Source organism: Protopterus annectens, chromosome 1.part0 (genome assembly GCF_019279795.1).
Source record: "Protopterus annectens isolate FY-2018-M chromosome 1.part0, PAN1.0, whole genome shotgun sequence".
NCBI classification, from domain to species: Eukaryota; Metazoa; Chordata; order Ceratodontiformes; family Protopteridae; genus Protopterus; species Protopterus annectens.
In genome coordinates this window covers 466,953,955-466,981,454 of record NC_056725.1, presented here as the reverse complement: position 1 = coordinate 466,981,454, position 27,500 = coordinate 466,953,955, and the positions used below count along the sequence as shown (strand labels likewise).

The 27,500-nt window shown below is 42.1% G+C and overlaps 1 protein-coding gene across 1 annotated transcript in view; it reads right to left on the bottom strand.

Annotated features, from left to right (window-relative positions):
* Positions 1 to 27,500, bottom strand: part of HSD17B10 (hydroxysteroid 17-beta dehydrogenase 10) — a 147,515-nt gene that overhangs the window by 77,645 nt on the left and 42,370 nt on the right. The window contains exon 4 of the mRNA XM_044060524.1: positions 25,755 to 25,863. Within this exon, the coding sequence (XP_043916459.1) occupies positions 25,755 to 25,863 (109 nt within the window). The remainder of the gene's footprint in view (positions 1 to 25,754; positions 25,864 to 27,500) is intronic.

The window sequence follows — 27,500 nt, the reverse complement described above, 5'->3', positions numbered from 1 at the left end:
TTAAACAAGGAACTAAGATTCTAGATAAAAAAACTCTTAGGTCTTCCCAGAAGCAAAGGGATGGGAGCAGGTGGGAAGCTGAGGAAGAATGAACATGGACAACACAAACGGAACATTACAGTAAGTACATACCTTTTGTTCTGATATTGTCCTTGGCATTCATTCCTCAACTGATGGGATGGAGTCCCCAGCTACTCAAACCTTGGGTGGCCCTCATGGAAAGATATTCTTGAGTACTGTGGAGCCAAAGGCAGTTCTATTTCTGGAAACCAAATCCAATTTGTAACAAGCAATAAAAGTGTGAGCAATTATCCTACTTCCAGCTCCAAACATGTCACCTATGGAAGCCCTTGACCAAAAATCTGAAGAGACCACCACAGACCTCATGGAATGAGCTCTAGGAGGCTTATGCAAACACAATCCTCTTACTGTAGGCAAACAAAATGCAATATAACCATTTGGCCAGTATGACTTTGGAAACTGGTTCACCCAATCTGTTAGGAGAGAAAGAAACAACTGGTCACATTTCCTGAAATCCTTGGTTCTATGGAGATAAAAGTGAAGTTGTCTATGCACATCCAACAGATGGAGCATGGAAAGAAAACTGGGAGTTTAATGACCCAGTTAGTTTTGGACTCTGAAACTACCTTGGGCAAAAAAATATGGGTGGGTCTGCAAGGACACCCTGTCTTTATGGAAAGCCAGTTAAAAAGATTTGGAAGATAAGAGCCTGGAGTTCAGATAATAGTGTAGCCGACATGACAACAACTGGTTTTCAAAGACAAAAAATTTAGATCGGCCCTGGCTGACTGTTCAAACAGGGCTTGGTTTAAGGACTTGGTCACAATAGTTAAATCCCAAGGAGTAGGAGCCTTTGAGATTTAAGTAAAAAAGCCTTTTGAAAAAGGTTTTTAAAAATGTATGTAAAGCCTAAGAGTTATTTTTGCCTAAGTGGAAGCTTGCCATGACAGCCAACTGGACCTTAATAGTAGGAAAGCTACCCCCTTTACTGAAAATTTAAGCTAAAAATTGAAAGACATAACAGGGGCAGAAGGGGGTCCTGATCCTGGTTAAGGTCCCAGAATACAAATCTTTTCCATTTACTTTTGTAAATCCTTCTAGTAGGAGCTTTTTCAGAAGAGAAAATACAACAGACTGGGGAGGAAAGTCTGGGCTGTCTAGAAATCAATGGAATTGGAGAAACCATATGTCAGTTTGAGGCCGGTTATGTCTGGATGAATAAACTGTCAGGTGAGACATGTCTGGAGTTGGATCCAGTACCCAGGGCAGATGTAGAAGGAGAAGCCAAAGGAAGCTCTTTTGTAGTTCACTGTTTAAAATCCGCCTCTGGGCATTTTTTTCTGGCTATACTGCTCAGACAAGCTCCACGTGGGTTTACAAAGTGGTCCTAGCAGCAGGGAACTCAGAAAAGCGACTACCTTCTGGATTTAAGTATCTTTGCTTTTTTTTCACCTGAAATAGCTTCTGTAGCTTACCTTGAACTAGCCTGAACCTGTTAAACGGATTGCTGCATTATTTTAAAATCTGCACTTAAAGTTACATTTTAGTCGAATTTGATCGAAAGTTTGCTTGTTTGTTTAATTTAACTGTGGAGGCTGCCCACTAAAGTGTGCTAGCCTGTGTAACTAATTTATCACCGTTTCTGCATTTTGTGTGTGTTTCTACCAAAAAAATAATCCTTGTTTTCCCGCCTTCCTCAACTAGTTTAGACCAGTTTACAGGCATTGCTGTATTCTGGGCTGTGGTGTAGTTCCTGTGTTGTCCATTACCTTACTTGGATAGAAGGAAGTGTCTATGCTCACCAGTGGGAGTGGGGAGCCTTGACCAGCCTACCTGTCCTTGGGGGAAGTGACCTCAGCACAAGAAGCTGTAGTAATCGGTTGTTTGGGACCATTTCCAGCTCTTTTGTAGTTCACTGTTTAAAATCCGCGTTTGCACGGCTTTGCATGGTCGTACGCATAGCACAGCGCCGGTTAAACAAGGTTAAACTTTTTCTGGCTCCGCCAAGTCTGTTCTTCAAATTTTCCCTTAAGGAAGCTCTACTCTTAGTATAACCAGACTACTCACTGTATTATAAGCCTAGCACTTGTTCTCAATACTTCTCTACAAAGTAAGCACTCTCATACTAAGTAAAAGCACTACATCTACTTACCACCCCTGTGAATACCCACTTCCCTTAAAGGTATACCACTCCCTTATACTGTTCTAGCATGTCGAGTGGTAGATAACAGGCGTAGTCTCCAGTTCAGCTGGTCAATCTGGGCATCTTGAGACAATGCTACAATTGTCTCATGTACACAGACAACCCTCTCCTCCTCCCAACAAACACAAATACATGTGAGAGATGCAACTATATAGCCAAACTGGAGGGTGAACCCTCTCAACTCAGGGCTGGCATGACCAGACAGGAGGAGATGGCAACCACACACACAACAATCCCAGTCCCACATACACCTACCACAACTGCAAACCAAACACATAAAAACACAAAGACATACTCGGAGGCTCTAATAAAAAACGTACCAAAACAGAGGCTCCCAAAGCAGACATCCAAAAATCCACCACCTCAAAACAAAACACATGCAACACATACTTCAGTAAATCAGTGTCGACCAATCGCAGCCCTTAAGGCCAAACACATTGCCTGATACACTAGTAATAGGTGACTCCATAGTCAGACACACTGATGTCACACTGACCAGGCTGAACAAGGAGAAGGTGACTGTGAGCTGTCTATCGGGAGCTAGGATCCGCCACAACACAAGCACTCAGGTCACTCCAAAGCAAGTACAAATATGACTCAGTCATTGTCCATGCTGGTGTGAATGACCTGAGACGTACCTACCTGGACTACATGAAAAGAGACAGAGGAGCTCTCAGATTATGTAGCCCAGGCTGGTATGACCCTGACCTTGAGCAGCATCTTGCCCTCACCAAGAATGATACCACAATACAAAGACAAGATGATCAGCTTTAACAACTAGCTCAAGTACTGGTGTCATTCTAAGGGGATCCAATGTCTGTCTGCCTGGGATGATATGTTGGACAAGCCACGCTGCTTCGCAAGGGATGGCTTACACCTGTCACCACTGGGCTTCTGGATATTGGCCAAGGCTCTTGCTACCCCCATAGTGCCTTTTTTAGGCAAGGCTCAAAAGACAAACCCACCTCCTTAGAAAACAAAAATGGAAAAAAACTAAAGGGTAATGCTGCACAACGCCAGAAGTCTAACTCTCAAGATGCAGGCACTTGATTCACTCCTCCGCATGGAGAACATGGACGTCTGTGCAGTAACTGAAACCTGGTTCAAGGCTCCTGAGAACACCCCAGCGCTACCAGGCTATACCTCGTATCATGCTTTTCGGCCCCAAAACCCGGGCCGAACCACAAAGGAGGAGTGTCCATATTCATAAAGGACACCCACACCTCCAGGTTAGTAGCAACACATGAAGCATCAGAGACCATACAGGTGCAACTGACCATAGGCCAAACTGCTATACAACTGGTAGCATGTTACAAACCACCCTCCCAATCTCAAGAACCCCATTCAGCCTTCCTGAAGACATTGGAGGATATGAATGTATCACAAAATACCATCATACTGGGAGACTTCAACTACCCAAACATAGATTGGGTACATTATTCTAGCCCAAATACCCTAGCCCAAAGGTTCCTGGAATTCATAAATTCAAATGCACTGGAACAACTAATCACCTCTCCCACTAGGGGAGATAATATACTAGAACTGATCATCACAAACATGGAGACAAAATGCTCCACACCAGAAGTATACCCCTCACTATTGAGATCTGACCACAAACTAATCACCCTGGATATACATATCCCACCTCCACCCCCAGCACAAAAGACCACAGTGAAAAACTTCTCAAAAGCAGACTTCACTCTTCTTAAGACTGAGATGGTATCCTTTAAGCCCACTGTGCCAGTGGATACCACATCCCACAATGCCGAATCCTTCACAAATGCTTTCTATGGACATCTCCAAGAAAGCATGGATCATGCAATCCCAAACAAATTCAAGTCCCTCTCCACCAAATGTAAGCGTCCTGTCTGGTGGACCTCAGCCATAAACAAATTGTATAACAAAAGAAGGAAGCTACTGCACGTCAGAGCGAAATCCCATGAAGGGAAGACATCTCTGATCAACATTAGCAGAAAACTACGTTCTCTCATAAAAACATTCAAGGCAAACTTTGAGAGAAAAATCGCTAAGGACACTAAAGATAACCACAAAGCCTTCTTCAGCTATGTTAGAAACCTGGGTGGAAACCCTCAGATATGCTCAGTTGGTTCACAACAACAAAATACACTGAACCCCACAGATATTGCTAACATTCTGGCCGACAGGTTCAGTGCAAATTTCTTGCCTCCTTCACCTCCAAAAGAAGAAATACTTATCCCAGCGGAATGTAATCTCCCTGTCATCTCAGATGTCCAGGTGAGAACCGCCCTAAACAAAAGCAAAAAACACAGCATCAATGGGACCTGACGGTATCCCGGGGTGCGTGTTACGTGAACTCCAAGAGGAGCTAAACCCACACATAAAAATGCTATTTAACCTTAGCCTTACTTCGGAATATGCACCTGAACACTGGCGTACAGCAACAGTGGTCCCACTCCACAAGGGGGGTGCCTCTACAGACCCTGGAAACTACCGCCCCATAAGCTTGACTAGCCTGGTCTGCTAATCTATGGAAAGAATCATTATGGAACTCATAAACGGAGACATAGGGGACCTACAGATGCTTGACCCCACCCAGTTCGGCTTTGTAAAGGGCAGATCCTGCCTTTTAAACCTGGTTGACTTTTTCGAAACAGTCACTAGAGCCATTGATGAGGGCAAAGCAGTCCATACAGCATACCTGGACTTGGCTAAGGCCTTCGACACAATACCCCACTCAGGCATCATAGATAAGCTAAACAGCTTAAAAGTAAACCCTTATGTCACTAGATGGGTTGCAAACTGGCTAAAGGACAGAACCCATAAAGTTAAAATCGCTGGAGCAATGTCAGACTCAAAGCCAGTCACAAGTGGTGTCCCACAGGGATCTATCCTGGGACCCCTCTTGTTCGGCATTTATTTCTCAGATGTTAAAGCAAACATGGGAGGGCTGTGGCTGACAAAGTTCGCAGATGACTGCAAACTAGGCGCCATAGTCGATACACCAGGGGTGGGCAAACTTTTTGATTCGTGGGCCACATTGAGTTCTAACATTTGACAAAGGGGCCGGAACAGGAGCAGATAGATGGCATGCTTTGAAAACATCACCTCACTTAGGGGAAAAATACACATCTTGGGATATGGAGAAAACATGTGCTTTAATTTCCAATGAAAATGAAGAAAAGCATTACAATAAAATCTCCGACTTTGAAATGAGTCTTTAAACACTGAAAATCAAATAAATGACCATTTTATTTTAAAGCACTGAAAGTTCTGTTATCCTTCAGGATATCACCATCACTCTCCTCCTGACTGTCTTTTTCAATTTGCTATTTTGAATGAAAGCATAAAACTGGCCTTGGTACTTGACTCTTGAATGGCAGTTTGACAGTGAAAAAAACTTTGCTGAGCCTTCAAATTAGCTGCCAACTTCTCAGCAGCAGCTTCCCGTTCTTTTGTTGAGAGCTTGCTAGCATAATTAGCGTGCTTTGTGGCAAAGTGACGGCTAATATTATACTCTTTAAAAACCGCCACAGTTTCTTGGCATATCAGGCAAACAGCAGATGATCGTGTGTTCAGTGAAAAAATATTTAGTTGTCCACTCCTTATTGAACACTCGTCATTCTCTGTCCACTTTCCTTTTCTTGGGTCCGCTCATCTTCATAGAGGGGCGGTGGGTCAAAGGGTAAAGTGCAAACGTGGAGTAATAGGCCTACGCTTCACCTCAACAAAGCCAATATATCTAGAGTGCGCCATCTAGTGAGGAAACATCAGAATTGCAGGGGAAATAAAACATTAACAAGGTTAATTTATTAAATTTTTTCAAGTTTGGCGGGCCGAATCAAAACGTTTAACGGGCCGCATGTGGCCCCCGGGCCATAGTTTGCCCATGCCTGCACCAGCAGATACACACATCCTACAAAAAGGCCTCACTGAAACAGACAACTGGTGCCGTAGTCACGGCCTTAAACTAAATGCCAAAAAATGTATAGTCATCCCTTTTGGAAAAAACAAAGTACCCACAAATTATCACAGACAGCAACCCACTGAGTACGGAAAAAGTAATCAGAGACCTAGGGACCCAAGTAGACAGCAACATCTCATTTGACACCCACGTTGCCAAAGTGGTTAGAAAAACATTCTACCTTGCACACCTCATCATGAAGGGTTTCACATCCAGATCCAAGGATGTCATTGTACCCCTATATTCCTCCAATCAGACCCATGATTGAGTACAATGCCCCATTTGGTATGTACCTCACCCGGCACTTGCAACAGCTGGAGAGACCACAAAAGTACCTCACCAAAAGGATCAAGGGTCTCCAACATAGGTCTTATTCTGCCAGACTAAAGAAACTTCAGCTCTATTCAGTAGCATACGGCCTGCTCAGAGGTGATCTCTGCCTGACGTACAAGGCCATGTCCAATCAGGATCTGATGGACATGCTCCACCTCAAAAAATCCAAATCCATCAGGACCACGAGAGCTAAAGACTTAAACCTCGGCACAAGTATGAATAGGACATGCTGGAGGGATAGATTCATAACCCAGAGGCATTCCATGCTTTGTAACAGGATCCCAGTTCATATTAGGCAGAGCCCCTCACCGACTCTCTTCAAGAGAAATCTTGATGAGTGGATGGGAGATCGTAAGTTTACCCCAGGGGTCACATCTGTGTCACTGCTAGACAGGGACACAGTAAACTAATTCTATTATATAAGGGGACCTTCACTGTGTCACTACTAGACAGAGGCACAATATTCTAGATTTATTCTGTACATTTTTGTACCACTTCATGGGGTGGCAAAAGCCACATCACTATGGCTAGGCTTACAAATGCCCCAGGGCAGATGGCCTAGTACTATACTATGAAACTATGTGATGAGGCCAGAAGGGGGCAATGAGGACAACCGTGCTCTTCAGCTGGAATACTTTCTGTATAAATTTGGGAAAGAGAGGTTAACTGTTTGCAAACAAAGGAGACCAGAGGGCCAATCATGGACTAGAGCATCTCTCGGGTACTCCCCCGTTGGAGGGACCAGGGCAAAGAATCTGCTGCACTTGTTGAGGGGAGATGTAAATAGGTCACTGCATGGCTGACCCAAATCGGTAGAAAATTCTCTCCGCTACTTTGACATTGAGACACAATTTGCGGCATTAGAATGGACCTGCTTAGTTTTCCTGCAATCACGTTGGCGTTCCCTGGAATGTGCATTGCTATTATAAAGTGACTGAAAAAGGTCACCCATTACCACACTTGCACTGCTTCTCGACAAAGCAGATAAGACTTTGTTCCTCCCTGTCTGTTGATGTGTCGGACCACTGACATTTTGTCAGTCTGAATAGCAACCATCCCAGATGGTGCTAGGACGGCTCATTTCCAGGACACTGACATGGGTTTTGGCCTCTTTGGGGAACCATGTCCTTGGACTGTCTTTCAAGTACTACCCCCACCCCAGCTGGGAAGCATCATCTATAGTCGTAAAGAAACACTCAATCCCAAGTACTACCCCCACCCCAGCTGGGAAGCATCATCTATAGTCGTAAGGAAACACTCAGTCCCAGCAGTGTTAAGTGAGCGATCACCCCCGTGCATTTGGTGAACACCCCATCTCTTCTGTGGCCAAGAAGAATCTTGAATAGGTCCTGGATACTCTGTTCTGGAGGACCTACTGGATTACTTTTTTTTTAGCAGCTTTTCTATTTCTAATACTGATGCTTCCCCTCTGATTGGATGGAACACCAGGGATGTTTATGATGCAACCTGTGGATATAGTTCTCTGCACCTAGGAATCATTTGTTATAGATAGCCGATAGCCAGGCTCTTTGGTGCAGAGGCAATATTTCCTGATTACCTCCAGAGGGTAACAGTTTGACCTCCTTTCAGGAGTGCTGGTAGGGCTTGTCTGAAAAGGAATCCCTCTGCCATGGGGGTGGCATCTTCCACTGGGAGCCCTGCCCCCCACATCTGGGGGGACTATTTCCATGAGAGTCTTGCAAAACATTTTTTTTTTACCTCCCCACCGATTCCTTGTGAAAGGGGCTTTGAGTTGAAAAATGTATGCCCACAGCAGACAGGGACTTTTCCTCTTGCTCACATCTGACGTGCTCTTTACCTTGCGGCCAAATAAGGAAGATCCAAAGGGAGCACTTGTGGCCAATTCAGTAACATCCAAAGGGAGCACTGATGAACCAAGACATACGGCTCCACAAAAATCATACAGTCGCATAGAGGCATGTCTCCTAATACCTATGCCTGAACCCACCACCCGTGAGGCACCTTACTCTGCATGGGAGATCAGCCTCAAGGACACATTAGAAATCAACTGGAGGTTGGCCATTTGCAAGGAGAGTATTTTGGTCTTCGAAAGACATGCACCCAGAGAGAAATTTGGAAAGTTCTTTATTAGAATTCAAAGAGATTTGACCAAAGTGTGCCAGGTAACCGGTAATTCAGTGACTAGAGTGCAAAGGTCACTGAAGCATACCTGCACTTACAAATCTGTCCAAAGCCCCAGACTCCCCATTAGGGACAGAACAGCTGTTTTGCAAGTTAATCTTTGGTGGCTTCCACCACAACCATGGTATCAACTGGAACCCCCTTGTTACAGTATGCTCAGTCCTTAGGAGGAGCTAAAATTTGTCAGATCATTAGGGATCAGTTCCACATATCAGTCTCCTTCCACGACTGGCAAGGAACAAGATCTGAGAATTAGTCAGCCATAGGAGTCACCCAAGAAATACTCAGGTCATACTGGAAAGCCTCCAGGAACACACATTCTCCCCATGGGGGGTATTGGAGGACCAACCACTTCTTTGGTTTAGGAGCTGAAGAATGTCTCTAGAGGAAACAAGGTGGAGATTTGTGGTATCTTCTCCATTCACTGAAATCTGTGTTCTCCTTGAGAGATTCCCAAGGGAAATCTAGGAGTCTCCTTTTACGTGTCCTCTTCCAAGGAATTTCCTCAGTGGTGTGGTCAGGGGAAGTATCAAAAGAGATGAGATGTCCTGAGGGATAGACTGGAGACGATCAGGCTGACTGTCCCAGTGGAATGGATGAACAACTATCAGAACACAGAACCAAGGGAGGTAAAGAGTCGGATCAAAGGAGGGCAGGATGTCCCAGAGGGAGAGAGATGGCTCTGAAAGCTTCAGAGTTGATCCCAACCCCCCAGATCCGGTGCCAACACCTACTCAAAAAAACCCTCTGGCTGAAAAGACTCTGGGCCGGGCGACTCAGGAAGTTGCTGGAGTTGAACAGATCATCTTATCCGAAAAGGACACCCCAGGGGTCACGGATCCAAGGGCTCCAAAACAGCTGGTCAGATTGCAGAAGGATAAACCAAGGGGAAAAATGGACAAAGGTCTGCTCACAGATCCTGTGGAAGTCAGAACCAGACGCAGGCCCATCTGGCTCTGAAAACTTCTCATCTTCCTATCCACATCAGCTTTGGATAAGCTTCTGGAAAATCCAAGAATATGTGAAGAATGGAGGTCTTGAATGCCTACAGGGGGATCCCTCTAAGAAGGGAGCCGAGAAGTGACTTGACCCAGTAGGAGCAGAGGTGTTCAGATCCAGGGCGACAGAAATAAATCTGATCTGAAGTTGTCTGATGTGACTGACATATTAGTTGGAGACTCCAATGAAAGGACTGCTGCTGCAGTACTGCAGTCTCATCTCTTGTGAGAATCTATCCCTGGGAGAGAGTCTGGCTACCCCTTGCCAGTTTTTTTTATTATTATTACTATTATTATTAGGGGTTCAAGCCTCTGCTACTGAAGCACAAGTAGAAGGGAGGAGGCCCTTCAACACTAATTTGTTTCATCAATCAGTATGGGCTCTCCCTGTGAGTATCCATGGTAAGGATTTTAAGCCCACAATTGATGCACTTCTTAAAACTGGCAAACATGTCAGTCATACTGGAAATCTACAAAAAGGAGGAGAAAAAAAGAAAACAACACAGAAAGGGAAAAGAACTACCACCAACAATGGTAGTGTAATAACTCCCAAAGCTTGAGGAAAAACAAGATCCACATCTGAAGCAGAGTGGTGGTAAACGAGATCTGGGGTATGTTATGCTGGCAAGGCATTAAGGTAAAGGGAGGAGCTAGAGAGTTTTTGGATCCCAGGATCTGGTAGAAGCGGACGAGTTGGATCTGAACCCATTGGCTGAGGAATTAATGAAAGGGACATCAGATCTATTGGACTTCTATATACTCTTTATCTTATAAATTTCAAAACTCCAACACATACTAATTGTCCAAAACCTTCCTCTAAAAATATTCATTTAATACTGCCACAAAGTACTTCTGCCAGTCTAACATGTCTTTATACACATAATACTCCATCCCATTGCGGACTCTACATGTACCACTTTTAACACATTATTCACTTCTTCCATTGTTCTTTCTTTTTCCAAATCTTTACTGTCCTGTTTTATTAATTTTTTTAAAAACTTTTTCTATCTTGTTTTATAAACGTCTTCTATATACACACACATCTCCTTTATTACATTTACTATTTCTTGTTGACTAACACGTTCTCCTCTCTAGTTTCTTAATTCTATTTTCTCTTTTACTATTCTGTTTTTTTCTCTCTCATAAAAATACCTTTAAACAAATTTTAATCTTAATTCCTGTATTTACTATTTTTTTACTACATCTCTGAAAGCATTTGCTTACTTCTTTACATTTTTTTTTGCTTTAAAGTTTGCCATTCTAACAACATTTTTTTATATATTTGTCTTTAAAAATCCTCATACCTACAAGATCCTTCCATAATTGCCCAACTCTTTGTTCCTTCCTTATATAAAACTTTCATTTATTCTTTTAATTTGCCTATTTTTATAATTTTTTTTCTTGAGTCTCTAACCAGATTAAATAATCTGAAAAACCCGCAACTCTTAAGAACAGAGATAGATTACTTGGTTTCAGAAAGTTTGAAAGTTATACAAGGTTTAAATCATTCCTTTTGTAGGTCCACTGTTTACCATTGAATACATAAAACAGGTAGTGATGTGAAAATGTCAGAAATAAATTTAAACCGCAATTAAAAATCACCCTCTAATATTACATCCATACTCAGACATCTCTTTCTTCGTCACTGCTATAATTCTAGAAACTTGCTTTTTCCATCTCACATCTAACATCTACAACTATTACTCTACATAATATTACCAAAGAAAGAAAAAGTTCCTACAGAACACATTTCCTATACCTGAGAACATTTCTTTACCCATGGTGCAAATAATCTCACCTCCCTATAACTTTACATATGTTCCAAATAATATGTCCTCCCCAGAGAGTGTTTCTACTTGAAACCTTGGCTACTAGTATAATATGGATCAACTGTCATGCACCATTCCAACACACCTAGGTCTTTTTATTTTCTTTATACTGTTCACATGTTAAAATTCTCAGCTCGTTTATTAATTTTCCCTTTCTTTACCCTTTGCATTTTTTATTCTTTCCATTCCAAATTCTTTACATTTCCTCTTCCCCAATAGAGTTTTTTTTTCTTTCCTTAACCACTCTCTAAAACTAAATTTCTTCATCACTTGTTTTTATGCCCTTCTTTGGTCTACATTTTAATATCTTTTTACTTCCTCACCTACTGGCTCATTATAATCTATTGCTGTCTGCTCGTTCTTTTCCTTGATCTCCATTTCCTCCCCTTTCTCTAGCTTTTGTTCATTTTCATATTCTCTACTCTTTCTCCTTATATTCTTCTGTCTTTTCCTTATAATTCATCCGCAAGTTACCTGTTATTCACATTTTTTTGCATCATGTCCCACTCTGCCACAAATAACGGTCAAAATTATTAAATGATCACTTTTTCCAAAAGAGAAGCTTTGTTACCTCCAATATTTTACAGTACCATTGTTTCCTTCTAGGTTTATAATACTTGGAGTTTCTACTACTCTTTCATTCTCCATTTTAATACAACACAAACACTCCCAAGCCTCCAGTACTTAAACATCTATTACAAATTTTTGTAATGTCCATAACTTCTTTACATACAATTCTACCTCCAATTGAAACTGCACATAAAATTTCTCTAGTAAAATATCTGCAAGACATGCAAGTTCTATGGATGGATTACAGTTTTTTTAGTTCGTACTGATCCAAAAATGTCTCCATGTACTGCCCTGACTTAAATACAATGGCAAATTATCTTATCAATAATGAATGCTCTTAGCTATTTAGAGATACCAAACAGTGCTATGTTATCCCAAATGTCATACTGTCCCATCTATTTTTCTACTTTACAACTCAAGTACTACTTTTTCCTTAATTCAGTCTTATTTTTCTCCCCATCTCAGATTCTGCATATATGACATCTTTCTCCACTTTGAATTCTCTTCATAATATCACCCTACAAAATCACTTTCTCCCTTTCTGGCTCACTCTGATTAATCTAATCCTGCAGATAAAACATTCCACAATCCTCCCAAATGGAGGGTTGTAATACTACATACTTTGCGTCTTGCTCTCCTCCTCGAACAACTGCTCCTGAAAAATAACGTCCAGATCTTGTGAAGGTTCAACCACCTTTGCACTTCTCTGGACATACATTTCTCTCGCATCACTGCATGCTGGCTTGCATGCCTCCACCGTCTCCATCGCGGTTTGTAAAAGCTCGACTGTGTTGGACTCGCAACATATCCTCCGATCTCCCTTTCCCTGTAAATGGTTCTCCAGACACCACTCTCCAAGCATATAGTTCTGACACACTTGTGTCCTCCATATGCCTTCCTGCTGCTCCAAGCTGCCAGTGTGCCCACACCAGAAGCAGGAAGTGCAACAACCAGTGTCCTTGCTCAAAAACAGTAGGGGGAAGTTCCCCAATTCCCTGGCCAAAGCTCCCCTAGTAGTATAAATACAACCTCCCCTAGTAGTATAAATACAACCATGGGTCCCCCTTAAAATATGTCACTAGCCTACTGTGGCTAACCTGGTCAAAGGATAAACTTACTGAAGGGTAAGCTTTGGGGTTGCAGAAAAGGTGCCTATTACAATTTATATTATACCCTAGGAGCAGTAGGTTGGCTATCTGGGTAAAGTACTGACTGCATTAAAAGCAATCAAGTGCTGCAATAACTGCAGTAATGGCCACTATCTTAGGTGTCAATACATACAAGAGAATATAGTACCTCTCTTGGGTTTGAGCTCTCCTTATGCTCCCATTTAAACAAGTCACTCTTCCAATAGTGTCAAACAAGGACAATTCATCCACAGGGGAATCTGAAGAAATATTTTTTCAGATTCTGTTTTCAAAAGAGTCTTGGGAGGCATAGTATAAAGCCAACCTTCCCTGTATCAGAATCATGCTTTGAATCTAAAGGAGAAGGCGCTCCATTCATGAATGTGCCTGAGCTGAACATGCTTTCAATAATCATTCCACTTTTGTTCCCTTTTAAGTCACTGTAGAGGGAGTAAAGAAGTTTCAGCTTTTGAGATTTTTTTCCCCAAGAGTTTCAGAAGTAAAATGTCCAGACATATGGCTCCTTGCCCTGGTTGTTAGGCACTTCATCCAAAATAATTCTGTGGGACATTGGTATCCCCTTCAAAAATCAAACACAGCTCTCCCTTGCCCACACTGGGCATTCATATGGCTTGAATATGTGCTAGACTCCCAATCCCTAGTGGCTTACCAAGGAGCAACAGAGGGATCAGAAGCAAAGAGGGAATGGTCTGACGACTCAGACTTGGCCACAACAGAGTCATCCAATAAAGGGCATATAAAAATAGTCTAAAAAGGGCAATGACGAACCCACTTCAACTACTTTCCTTTTCATGTTGACTGACAGGGAGTGGGGGGTGTCCAGGCACCAGCACCACAATACATAGTGGGTCATAAGGCTTTGAGCCATTGGTTCTTGACAAAAGGAACTAAATCAGATGCCAAGAGTCTTACACTTGAACGATAAATATGAGGTACGACTCAATGTTTTCTGCCTAAACAGAGAGGCTGTGTGGAAGTCATTTTGATGTCCACACAAGCATTTAACCTTTCTACTTTTAACAGAACAAAGGAAAGAGTCCCAAATGGGTCTTTACCTGCCTATTTTCTCAATACTTGCACTGCCAAACCACAAAAGATGCAGCAAAGAGTCTCTCAGTGGTAGGTTCAGTGACAAGAAAGTTTTGAATTTTGGTGCCAGAATTTCTACAAATATCATGGTGTGCATTCAGGACTCCTTGGATGTACAGGTATGCAGAAGGTGCCCTAAAGCTTTGGATACCTGCCAGGCATTCAACGCTTGGCAGGTTATCTCCCATATAGCTTAGGCTATTGCAACAGTGCTCTAATGATTACCATCCACCTACACCCTGCATTATTGGCATCACTCTCCTGTTCCTGACCATCATACTGTCATAATGAAGTACATGCAAGACTAATGTTAAGCTCCATCTGAGAATCTTCTTTATTGATATTTGATTACTAGGAAAGTCCAACTGGCTAGGAGCTCATTTTCAGTGAAAGGACAAGGAGAAAAAGCACCAAAGTATTACAAAACATTATAACAATTTTACAATCTTCAAAAATACAAAAACATCTACAGTTTAAATAATTACACCAATTAAACTTAATATTAACACATTGGTCAAGAATGGATACAAATTACATGGCAAGGATTTAAAAAATATAGAGACATTTACCCAGTTTAGAGACACATTAAATGTAAATTATTATAAATCAAACAGGAATTGCAATATGAAGTGAGAAAAGCAGGTTTATCATACATTTAGAGAGAAAAACAGTGGACCTAAATTGATAAAAGGGAGTGAAAAGGGGAGAGCAAGGAGGTGTAAGGTATGAATCGGTACTTGATGCTACACCATTAGTTGATGCCGTAGTTCTAACCAATTTAGGCTTGGTGCTATACAGTGGTGGGTTCTGAAAGGGGTATTTGCTGCAAATTTAGCAAACTATGTTTATAGGATTGTTCAAGTTTTGATTTTTGTGATGCCTGGCGGTTAAGCAAGGATTGGAGGGCTATAAAAAAAGCATGGGGAGGAGATAAGTAGTGGCGAGAGTAGTTTTAGTTGTGTTGATAAGGGTCTGTAAAGCAAGCTTAGTTTTTATGAGCTTTTCTTATACAAATTTTATATATGCAGGTCCACTATCATCCCTAACAATTTGCTATGAAAAGACTTCAATGGAAGAAAGACTTTAAAATTTGTTTTTTGTTCTTTTTTCCTGAGAGATGGACTTTGGGAAAATGTTTTTTTTTTTTGTTTATTTTATTTATTTATTTTTTGGGTTGAGTGAGTTACAAAGCCACGTTTCTGTGGGTGTTAACTTGAGTATTTATTTGGAGTTGTGCCATGTCAGTTGTGCAGATGAGTGTGGACACGTCTGCATACTGCTGTGTGGAGGGTGTTGGTGAGAATGTTAAGGAGGAGACCAAGGATACAGCCTTGTGGTACACCAGTAGTGACTTGGAGGAATGGAGAGAGGAAGGAGTGCCATTTTACCGAATACCTGTTCAATAGCACTTCTATGCTTCAACAGCCGTCTATCCAATAGCCTTTGAACTATAGAAGGGTGGGCTGAGAAAGACCTAATGAGGATATCTGAAGTAGACAACTGCTGTAACAAACTGTGTCGAAGGCATTAGACAAGTCCATAAATAAGGAGGAGACTAGTTTGCCGTTACCTCTAGCTTTACTGACAGTAACTATAAAGGTTAGAAGTACAGTGTTAGTACTAAGGGAAGGACTTTGGTCTTGGCTCTGGATGCAGTTTGAAGAAAGGATTCATGAAGAATCATCACAACAGTGAGACATTCATTAACAGGATCACCCAAACTAAATTATGATCCACAAGTGTGCAGTCATTGGGGAAGCCTTTGTTGACCAAAAAACATCATTATTCTCTTGGAAATGGGAGAAGCATGTCCTCACACTGTGGACAAAAGGAAACTTGGCATAATGCTGAATCCAAGAAAAGTACAGTTGTGTACCTACCATAAATGTAGATGTGAGTGTATTCACTGTTGCAGTCATTACAATTGGGTTATCCTGCTGGCAGGCTACCCGCAGTCGGCCTGAGTTCCAAAGTCTAGGCCCGGCGTCAGTTGCTGTCACCTCATCCCCGACGTCAGTGCGCCAGGGGTATAAAAGATGCAGCAGACACCATTTTCTTCAGTTTTTCTTGCCCCAGATGTCAGGTGCCCCTAAAATGGTAGGCTAAATTATGCCAATAAGCATGCATGCACAAAAAAAAAAAAAAACACAACAGACTTTTACTTCATCTACAAGCAAATACACCACATATCTGTATGTCTCTATTCTATACAGCCTAAGTCCCAGCAAAGAAAAAAGGGGGATGGTGGGAGGGTAACCTGGACTGCAACAGTGAATACACTCCAACATCTACATTTATGGTAGGTACACAACTGTACTATGTTCATCGTGTTTCACTGTTGCAGTCATTACAATTGGGTTGAATCCCAAAGCTAAGTTTGGGAGGCTGGTGTTAAATAGGATTAGGTGAGGCTATCAGGCCCTGCAGAACTGCAGTGACAAAGCCTGTCCTGGATTTGAGGCAAGTGATAGTGCTTTGTAAAAGTATGCACTGAGCTCCAAGTTGCAACCTCTAAGATGTCTTTGGCTGGTACTCCTCTGGAGGAAGGCTGCTGATGTGGCTGCTGCTCTGGCTGAATGTGGCCTAATGCCCTTGGGCACTGATTTGCCATGCTATGAATAGCAGAAACGAATGCAGTGGCCTATCCACTTTGAAATGGTCTGTTTTGAGATAGGCTTGCCTTGTGATGATGCTGCAGCATATGCAACTAGAAGTTGTTCAGTCCTTCTGAAAGCTTTGGTTCTGTCCAAGTAGAAGCGTAGCGGTCTGTGAAATGTCCAAAGAATGCAGAAATCTCTCACCCTTATTCTGTGGGTTTGGATAAAAGGTAGGCAAATGAATTGTTTGGTGAAGGGCCACACTGGAAACTACCTTAGGCATAAATGTAGGGTTTGTCCTCAGAGAAACCCTGTCAGGATGGAAAATGATAAAAAAGGTTCCACGGCCACGAGTGCCTGTAACTCTGAGACTCGTCTAGCAGAGGTTATTGCTAGCAGCAGAGCTGTTTTCCAGGATAAGAATTTTATATCAGCTGTAGAAGCTGGCTCAAAACGGAGGCAGTGCGAGTTTTTCCAAGACATGGTTGAGGTCCCAGCAGGTATTGGTGCTCTCCTTGGAGGTCTTATGTTTTTGGCTCCTCTGAGGTACTGCCTTAGTAACAGATGAGAGAAAATAGGTGGTTCTGTATTGTAATGAGCTGAAATGGCATAGGCATGAATTTTAATTGATAAAAAGGAAAGGCCTTTATCCAGCATCTCAGTTAAATATTGCAAAATCTGAGGAATATTTGGAACAGTTGTGTCAATACCTTGTGCCTGGTTCCAAGCACAGAATCTCTTCCATTTTTCTGCATAAGATTTTCTGGTGCTAGGCCTCCTGGCCTCCAAAATGACATCCATTACTGCTTTAGAGAGAGGCGCGTCTTGAGAGGCTACATTAATTTGCCATGCTGCCAGGTTTAAGGTCTTGAGTTGGCTGTGCAGTATCGGACTGTCTTGTTGGGTCAATAAATGAGTGAGGAATTTGAGGTAATGTCCAAGCTGGGCATTGAGACAAGCTCTTTAGGATTGGATACCAGTGCTGGCGGGGCCAGTCTGGGGCAATCAGTTATCATTTTTGGTTTCTCTTGTCTGACATTGAGGAGTACCTTGGGAAGGAGAGGCAGAGGAAGAAAGGCATATACTGTTAAATTTTTCCACCTGAAAAAGATAGAGCATCCACTTTCCATGCCTGCTTGTGATAAGTCCTTGTGCAGAATCTCTGTAGTTTGTAGTGGTGAGGGGAAGCAAATAGGTCTATGTCCGGGCATCCCCAGGTCCTTGTTATGCTGAAGATTTGTAGATCCAATTTCCACTCTTTGGGATCGATTAGGTTTCTGCTTAGTCTGCCAGAGTATTTGTCCTTCCTGGCAGGAATTGTGCTTGCAGCTGTACTTGGTAAGTCAATGCTGTGTCCCACAAGTTCATGGCTAGCCTGCAGAGGGGTTAGGAATGTGTGCCTCCCTGCTTATGTACCACATGACTGTAGTATTGTCCATCTTTATTAGTAGTTGTCCTGGATGAAGTAGATCCTTGAAGGCTGTCAGGGCATTCTGAACAGCTAGCATCTCTTTTTGATTGATATGTAGATGCACTTGACTTGTGGAACATGTGCCCTGAATACATCTTCCTGCTATATGGGCCCCCCAGGCATAATCTGATGCATCTGTTGTCAATGTCTGCCTGGCTGTGGGTAAGGTGAATAGCTGTCCCGTGTTGTGGTGACAGGCTGTTGCCCACCATCGAAACTCCTGTTGCAGGCAGGGAATGAGGGTAATTATTGTTTCCAGGCTGTGTCAATGTTGAGTCCAAACACTTTTTAGATACCAGTGAAGTTCTCATATGCAGTCTTGCATATAGAATTAGCAGAATGCAGGATGCCATATAACCCAAGGTCTGCAGAATTTTTCTTGCAGATAACTGGGTCTTTGTTGCCAACATTTTGAAATAAGTAGTCAATTGTCTGTTTGTCTGGCGTGAGATAAGCCATCTGGGCAGTTGTATTTAAGCTTGCACCCAAGAATATTATCTCTTGAGAGGGTACAAGATTTGATTTCTTCTCGTTTACTGTGTACCCTAGACTTGTTAGTAATCTTTTTACAAACGGCAGATGCTGTAGTAGAATGTCCTTGTTCTCCGCTTGAATAAGGCAGTCGTCCAAGTAAAGATATATTTGTATTTCTCTGTCTGCAAAATGCAATTACCGGTGCCAGGCACTTTGTGAAGACTCTGGGCGCAGTAGATAAGCCAAAGGGCAGTGCAGAGAATTGGTAGTGCATTGAGCCAGCTTTGAATCAGAGGTATCTTCTGCATGTTTGTCTGATTTGGACATGCAGGTATGCCTCTTAGATCTAAAGTCACAAGCCAAGCCTTCTTGCCCAACATGGGCAGAAGCTGCTGTAGAGTCAGCATTTTGAATTTTGGAATATCCAGATAGGTGTTTAGAAGGGATAGGTCCAGTATTGGTCTCCAAGCTTTGTCCTTTCTGGGTACCAAGAACAGTCTCCAATAGAATCCTTGTCCCTGCACTTGCTCTGGTACTTGTTGAATGGCCCTCATGTCCATGAGGGATGAAACTTGTTTTTGTGCCTCTGCCCATTGATTGCGTGGCAGGTCTGGCATACTGTTTAGCCTTGGCAGGGTGTGAAAGTGGAACCTGTAGCCTTGTGAAACTATATTTAGAACCCATTTGTCCTGGGTGATCATGTGCCAATTTTGTGAAAAAAAATGCTAGTTTTCCCCCCAAAGGGGCTGCCAAAAGAGAAGTGCTTGGTGCTGGAAGTGTCATTGAGACAGTTTCCTGTATGGCTGTGATTTTTCCTCTCCGCTCTTGGAGGTAGAAGCACCCCATTGTTTAGGCCTGCATGAGCCTTGGGGCTGTGATCTGCCTCTGGGGTGTCTGTATCTGCCCCTTTGTGGTCTGACACTGGAAAGGATCAATTCTTTGTAGGCCAGTTCCTGCTAAATCTGGGAGGCTGTACCTGCAAGAAATACTTGACTGTTTGCATAGACTTAGCTTTGTCCTCCATTTTCTTCAACACCTCTTCTGCTTTAACACCAAACAAAGTATCATGCTGTAAAGGAGCGTCTAATAGTTTTGCTTTAACATGATCAGGCAGAGTTTGTCCTTTTAACCAAGCATGCCTCCTAATGATAGAACCTGTAACAGCGGCCCTGCAGGAGGCCTCAAGAGAATCAAAACCACATTACAAAGTATGTTTTCCAACTTGTTCAGCTGCATGCAACAAATCCTGCATTTCTTTATTGTCTGCACATTCTGTATTTGCTGACATTTTCTGTTTAAGCAAAGACACTAAGCATATGAAATTGGCAATTTAAAGCTCTTACAGCCAAGGAAGCAGATGTATACATTTTTCCCCATCTGTCTAGGGCCCTAGAATCCCTATCAGAGGGGATAGGGTTTTTTGCAGTAAAAGCCTTGACCCCTTTGGGACCCTGAGAGATGGTTTCTGTGTCAGCTGCAGGGCTCTTATAGAAGAAATTTGTGTGAATCAGGAACCCTATAGTATCTGTCTGGCTTAACAGGGGCTGGTGGTAGAGAGTCTGGAGAAAGGCTGGACTCTGTAAATACATCATCTACAATGTCTAAAACAGGCGGGATAGCAAGGGGCCTGTGCTGGGGCAATAAGAGGAAGTCTCTGAGCCTTTTCTTGGATTCTGAGTAATCTTGGCTCTCCCAGTGGAAATGCTCCCTCATTAGTATGCAGTGTCTACCCAAAAGAATAATCCTCAGGAGGAGAGGCTGAAGGGATAGATTCGTCAGCATCAGAATCCTCATAGGGAGGAACAGAGTAATCCTGTTCAGAGGAGAAAATCAGAGGAAATAGAAACCTGGTCTGAAGATTCATATTCTAACTCTTGCCTAGGCCTCTTATCAGGAGGGAGATGGGAACCCCTGATCAAAGTAATAAGGTCTTCGGCCATTTTAAGCATCTGTTTTTTAGGCATGGAGGCCTGTCCAAGTGAATGCTGTACTTGTTTCTTTGTCTTTAGAGCTGCTCTAGTCTTTGCCTTTGTAGCAGAAATAGGTTTCCCATACAACTGTGTAGGCCTGAAAACACCCTCAGAAGCCGATGCCTGCTCAGCGGCTTTGGACCCATCTGAGGGAATAGTTTCAGAGTGTCCAATACCTTGAATTTCCAGAGGCCTAGGTCAGCTCCACGTGGGAGTCGGAAGCGGCCTGTGGCTCTGAGGTAGCGGGTGTCAGGGGCTGCGAAAGCACCTCACTGAGAACCGGCGACAGGCCTAGAAGAAGCCTAGTTGTCCGTTTTGGATCTCGGATGCCTGTCCTTTTCTTTTTCGTAAACTCTGGTAGTCGGCTGATCTCACTGCATTATATAATTAAATCTTCTGCCAAAGTAATGGAATGCAAAATCGTACCGACGCTTAATAGTGCGTTGGTTAAATCTAGCACAAAACCGACAACTAGCAACGTTATGGTCAGGGCCTAGACAAGGAATACAGTAAGAATGAAAATCCTTATGAGGTATTTGCTTCCCACAAGAAATACAGTTATTAACTTTTTCTGACAACGGTCTGGAGCAAGAAAAAGGTTTCCCCAATGGGGTACTTCGCTTTAATGAAGACTTCGGATCCGAAATTCGAATTTGAAAAAGGCACTTGCCACGCAGTGCCCAAAGCAAAAGCAGTTGGCAAGAAAGACTGGAGAAAATGGCGTCGGCTGCATATTTTATACCCCTGGCGCACTGACGTCAAGGAGGAGGCGACAGCAACCAATGCTGGACCTAGACTTTGGAACTCAGGCCGACTGCGGGTAGCCTGCCAGCAGGATAACCCAACTGTAATGACTGCAACAGTGAAACACTATGAACATTACTTTGTTCAGTGACATGAGCCAATAGGAACTGACAGGTGACATTCCTTGAACACTAACACAATAATGTGCAAACAAATCTCTTGCTGGACCTTGGAATGTAGGTTTTTATTAGCACTATTATGATTTCTGCCTTTCAGCCAATGTTTGCAGAGAAAGAAAGGCAAGTTTATGAACTTCATCTAAATGTTTGCAGTAGTCTTCAAATTCCAAGGGTCTCTACATCTCCCTCAAGAAAACTCAGAATGGTTAGCCATTACTATGAAATTCAGCTGTACCATGCAAAATAGTGTGGTAATGTTCACTAAGTATGAAGAAAACTGTACTGCTTCAGATAAAAGACTGCATACCGACTATTCAATTGCTTCCGGGTACTGCAAAAGTGAATTCCTTTTCTAATACTTGCCTAGTCACAAGACTGCAAACTGGGAGCCATTATCGAATCCCCAAATTATGTGGATACTCCACAAAAGGGCCTTACAAAAACAGATCATTGGTGCCAGAGCCATGGGCTCAAGTTCAATGCCAAGAAATGTATAGTTATCCCCTTTGGGAAAAAACATGTACCCATGAATTATCACATAGGTGGCAGTACACTAAACACCAAAAGTGTGATAAGAGACTTGGGGACACAGGTGGACAGTGGTCTCACCTTCGATAACCACATCGCCACAACAGTCAGAAAACCCTTCTATGTGGCACACCTCATCACTAAGGGCTTTTCATCCAGAAAAAAAAAAAAAAAGAGGTCATTGTCCCACTGTACTCATCCTTCATTAGACCCATTATAGAATGCAATGCCCCATTTGGTATGTACCTCTCAAGACATCTGCAACAACTGGAAAGGCCGCAGAAATACCTCACTAAAAGAATCACAGGCCTAAAGCAGATGACCTACGCTGACCACCTTAAAACTCCAGCTACACTCTTGTTGCATATCTTCTACTCAGAGGCGATCTCTACTTAACATACAAGGCCATGTCAAACCCAGAGCTGTTGGACATGCTACACTTAAAGAAATCCCAATCCCTCAGAGCCACACACTCCAGGGATCTAAATCTTATCACAATAAACAAAACATGCTGGAGGGATAGGTTCCTGACCCAGAGACTCCCCAGACGCTGGAATAGACTGCCCATACATGTTTAGCAGAGCGCCTCTTTGGCCCTCTTCAAAAGGAACCTTGACGCTTGGATGGGAGAAAGGAAATTCACCCCGGGGATCACATCAGTCTCCCTGCTAGACAGGGGTCCAGGGAAGTAAATAGTGTGGGAAGAAATAGCCAGGAACTGTTATGGCTAGGCTTGTATACGCCCTAGGGCCGATAGCCTAGCACCAGCCTATACACAAGAGCATAAAAGCTACAGCAAAAGGTGTCCCAACTGAACTACAATGGGATTCATTACTGGAACACCTGCACATGCTTGGAAGTAATCGTTGGCTCAGCCATTCACTGGTTTCAGAAACCGTAAACACCAATAACTACTTTTTGGGGAGGAGAGATTAGGAAGAGACTTGTAGAAAATTAAAAAAAAAAAAAAAAACACTTTATCAGGAGTCTTCTGCCTTTGATCTTCCTCCTCCACCTTCAAACTGTTGACCTTTGTAATCTACTAATGAACAAAATAAAAACAATGATCTTTTACAGGGTTTATAAAATGTCTTACTCTACATATTTTAGGCTACAGCTGATACATATGGAAGGAGGCGGCAAGGTGATCTTCAGGGACTATTCAGTTTCTGCTGTTTTGAAATATATTTTCCACAACCACATAGTTGTTCAGTCTTGCAGCACAGCTGATTTGACAGTCGATGTTATCCAGTAATTACAAGTCTTTACTGACCAATGATTAGTCACAGAGCTTCAGTGAAATGAACCTTCTGCTGTACCCTCAGATGATTGTCTGCCTAACGGTGAAGGTGAAAGACCATTACCTTTTTATGGGACCAATGCAGCTTGTGCTAGGGTAAAAAACATGGCTGAAATTCTTCAGTTAGCAAGAAAAATGGTGCGCGCTTGTGTTGGTGGTATATAGGTGGAGTGCATGTTTGCATTAACTACCCGTGCACCTGCTGCAACCAGTTTTTAATAAAATGTTATAGTTAATGCACCTTGGGGAAAAAGGGGATCCCTGCACCCCAGCAATGACCACTTTTGACAAACTGCTCATTTAAAAAGGTGCAAAACCACAATTCACGCATTTCTGCTTTAGATGACTTGGCCTACCCCTGATGGAAAAACATCCAATAATGGCTGTTTTGCTTTTAGTTCCAAATTTCTTTAGTGGAAGTGGACAATGAGTTGGTAAAAGACATGCAAGTACAGAACTGTGCGGAATGAAATTTCAAACTGCCACTTAAGCAGCTACTACAGCTGAACCAGACAGCTGCCACCAAAACTGTTAACAAATGACATCTACTGAAAAACTGAACACTGTATGAGAGCCTAGCTTCATAGAGACCTGCACAAGTGTACTGAGAAAGTACACTGATTAAATGCACTTATGAAACTGTTGCCGAGCTGGGCAAAATCTCTGATCACAGGAGTAGCAAAGGCATGGCCACTGAAAAATAAAACTTGAGAAATGTAGGTTATATTACAGAGCAAGAGTAACCCTGAAGTCAAAAGTTTCTCTGCATAGGATAATGATAAGAGTCCTGAATGCAGATTTTCATTCCTAAAAGAATGCCAATTCTAGAGATTGAGACAGAAAACATAAAACTCACGATCATATCGGAGAGGCACCGCAGAATGGCTGTTAAAATATATTACATGCTAGGTCTTTGCTACTAGTACAATTTTCTGAATGCGCTGGACCACTTGCTTCAAGATGCAGCATCCTGGGTACAGGTTAAAGACCAATTATTTTACTGGAAACAATGGAACGTGTTTACAGTAAAGAATTGAGCTCTGGCAAGTGCAAGCTGTTCTAGGCAAAGAGAATGGGCGCTGGGTCAATGAATGGGCGCTGGGTCAATGAATTATTCTAAGAGCAAATGAGAATGTTGGCTTCAAAGGTGCACAGCAAAATATGAAAAGAAAAAAAGAAAGAAAAGAAATACATAGACTTAGAAAAAAAACAGTGCACTAGCTAAAATTAACATTAAACTTCAGCAACGCTCAACCATTCTTTTGCATCTGATGCACTTTTATGGTTTAAAACCGTGACTTTGTTGTGAGAAGTAAACGCAAACTGATTTTTTCGTGCTACTTGCAACACTGCAGTCTCTGACCAAGACTATTAGGATAAACAATTTAATGGATAGATACCCGACTACTTGTCGTCTCACAAAAAATGGTAAGCTAAAAGGTTGTTGGATTCACCACAATTACCACATAAATGTCTACAACTTCAAAAAGTGAAAACTGCTTCAGAAATGAATGAAAACTATCACAATTTCTATTTATTCTAGTCTGTTCATGCTAGTTTCAACACGTCTGAATAGATTACATGGTTAGGCTTTCATCTTCTCTGCGACTATTTCCACTTCTGTACAACTGCCACCCCCCCTCACCAACCAAAAATGTTAGGATACTTCAAAAAGATTTTGACTACGTCGTTTTGAAGGCACTCTCCAACACAGAACAAGGCGGGGGTGCAGATGCTCTAATAGGAGCATCAATGGATGTAAAAAGTTAGCTCGTCTTACATTTTTAAAAAAGAGCATCAACGAAAGGGTGCATCTCCAAGTCTGGGCTAATCTCTCTCAAAGACTTCAATGTTGGGAAACAATCCCATTTTACATACCAAGGTGCACTGCCTATTAATGCAAATCTCCAAAGGCCAAATCTAGACTAAAAAGTTACACTCAGCTTGGAGATGCACCTTTTTATGTTTTATGGTTATAAAGCCGAAAGACAAACAAACAGTTTAAACAGCACCAGTAAGTGTGGTAAGCTGGTGGGTGAATACAGGAACTACCTGACATGGACCCTTTAGTGCGTTAATACAGAGACTTTATTCTCAATATCATCTATTTATTGACTATTTTCTGAACAGCACCATCAATCCGATTTAATAACAGTGGTTCTGTGAGCTTTTTTTACTATAAGCAAAATAATACCTGGTGCAATAGTCACAACTCGAATCCCCACTGGTGCTAGATCACGAGCAATAGGTAGCGTCATTCCAACAATCCCACCTTTGGAAGCAGAATATGCTGCTTGGCCTACCTGAAATAAAAAAAGCAAACTGAGAGAAGGTCCAAATAACCAAACAAGACAGCCCAAAAGGCAAAATAAAAGCCAGCAACCAGGAAAACTGCACTTTGCCAACCCACTAAGGATACAGAGGTCACCACTAAACAAAACTCCACTAGGAAAGGAGATCAAACAATGAATTTTAATACAAGTATATGCTAGTGGGTTGACGAACAGCACTTTCCAAGGTCTAAATAAACCAGCAGTTATAAAATGCACTTATGTATGCACTGCAAGGAAACAGAAGTACACAGAATCAGTCTGTGCATTCTTTAGGTTTGCTTTTAATTTAGGTATGTATGTATGCATGCAATTTGTTTAGGTCATTACCTAGTCTATATGGCAACAGATGAGGAAAACATCTACACCATCAACACACACAAACTGCTATACAAGTGATGAAAAACAATGAAAATACAATTTAACAGGGCTGCTACACATCTGTAATATTTAGTCTGGTACAGGACAAAGACAACTTTATCTGGGAGTCCAATTTTCAAAGAAAAATAGTTTAGTAAAGCAAAATTAGGTTTACTACAGGTGGAAATATAGCAATTAGATTGAACTGTGATAATAAAAGAAAAAGAAGCCAAGTTAAGTGAAAGACAAACGTAACAAACCTTTGTTACGAACCAATTCAGAGTCCAGCCAAGTAGGCACTATTACTGTGACTAAGATGAGCACTAAAAGATGCCAACAACTCCTAGGCAACTTCCACATAAAAACAGATGATCTGGTAACTTGTGACTTTTTGTTTTGAGTTTTTGGTGTTAGTAAAGTGCACTGACTTTAAGGGGGGCCTGGTACTTCATCCTCCCACCACCCCTTCTGCATCCAATCATGCCATTATTACAATAATAAAAGCAGAGATTAAGGGTGCCAACCCCCCCTAAAAAAATGGATGCAAGCCTCTTTGTAAAATTGTATGCACATTTCATACAATTCACCAACATGTACTTTCCACCAGTAGCAATTAACTGTGTGGTGAGCTACACTGCAGCCTCTGTACATCTGCACATAAAAAACACTCCTTACTTCCAAATATTTTCTAGTAAAAACGGTATAAAAATACATTTAAAAAGCTGATTATAAAGACTGCTGTCCATGGACATGTCATGGACCATGTCTTTGGTGTCTGCAGACCAAACAGAGGGACTGGAGGGAAAATATAAATGACCCAAAGAGCTAACTTGCCACAGCAGAGTCAGCCAGTCACATCAAGATTCCCCAACAACATCCTTCTTGTGGCAACGGGAAGGTAAAATTGAAAAGTCCAGTAGCTGGAATTACTAAAAAAATGGAAAATAAGTCTAAACCAACTGCAACAGAACTAATTGATTTAGTTAACAGAGATAAAATAACTAGAAGTGGGATCTTTAGTAAAAGGTAGGAACCAATCACATAAAAAACGGGAATGGTGGAATAAAACATAAAGAATAAGGTTTTGGAGAAGGAATGAGATTTAAGGGAAGTCAGGACGTGAATGAATTTAACGTTAGACAATGACTGCATATATAAGGGACGTACAATGTTTTCATATGAAAATATGTCATTTATATAAATGTAGCACTGCCCATATAACTGACGACTCAAAGATGCTTCTTGTAAAA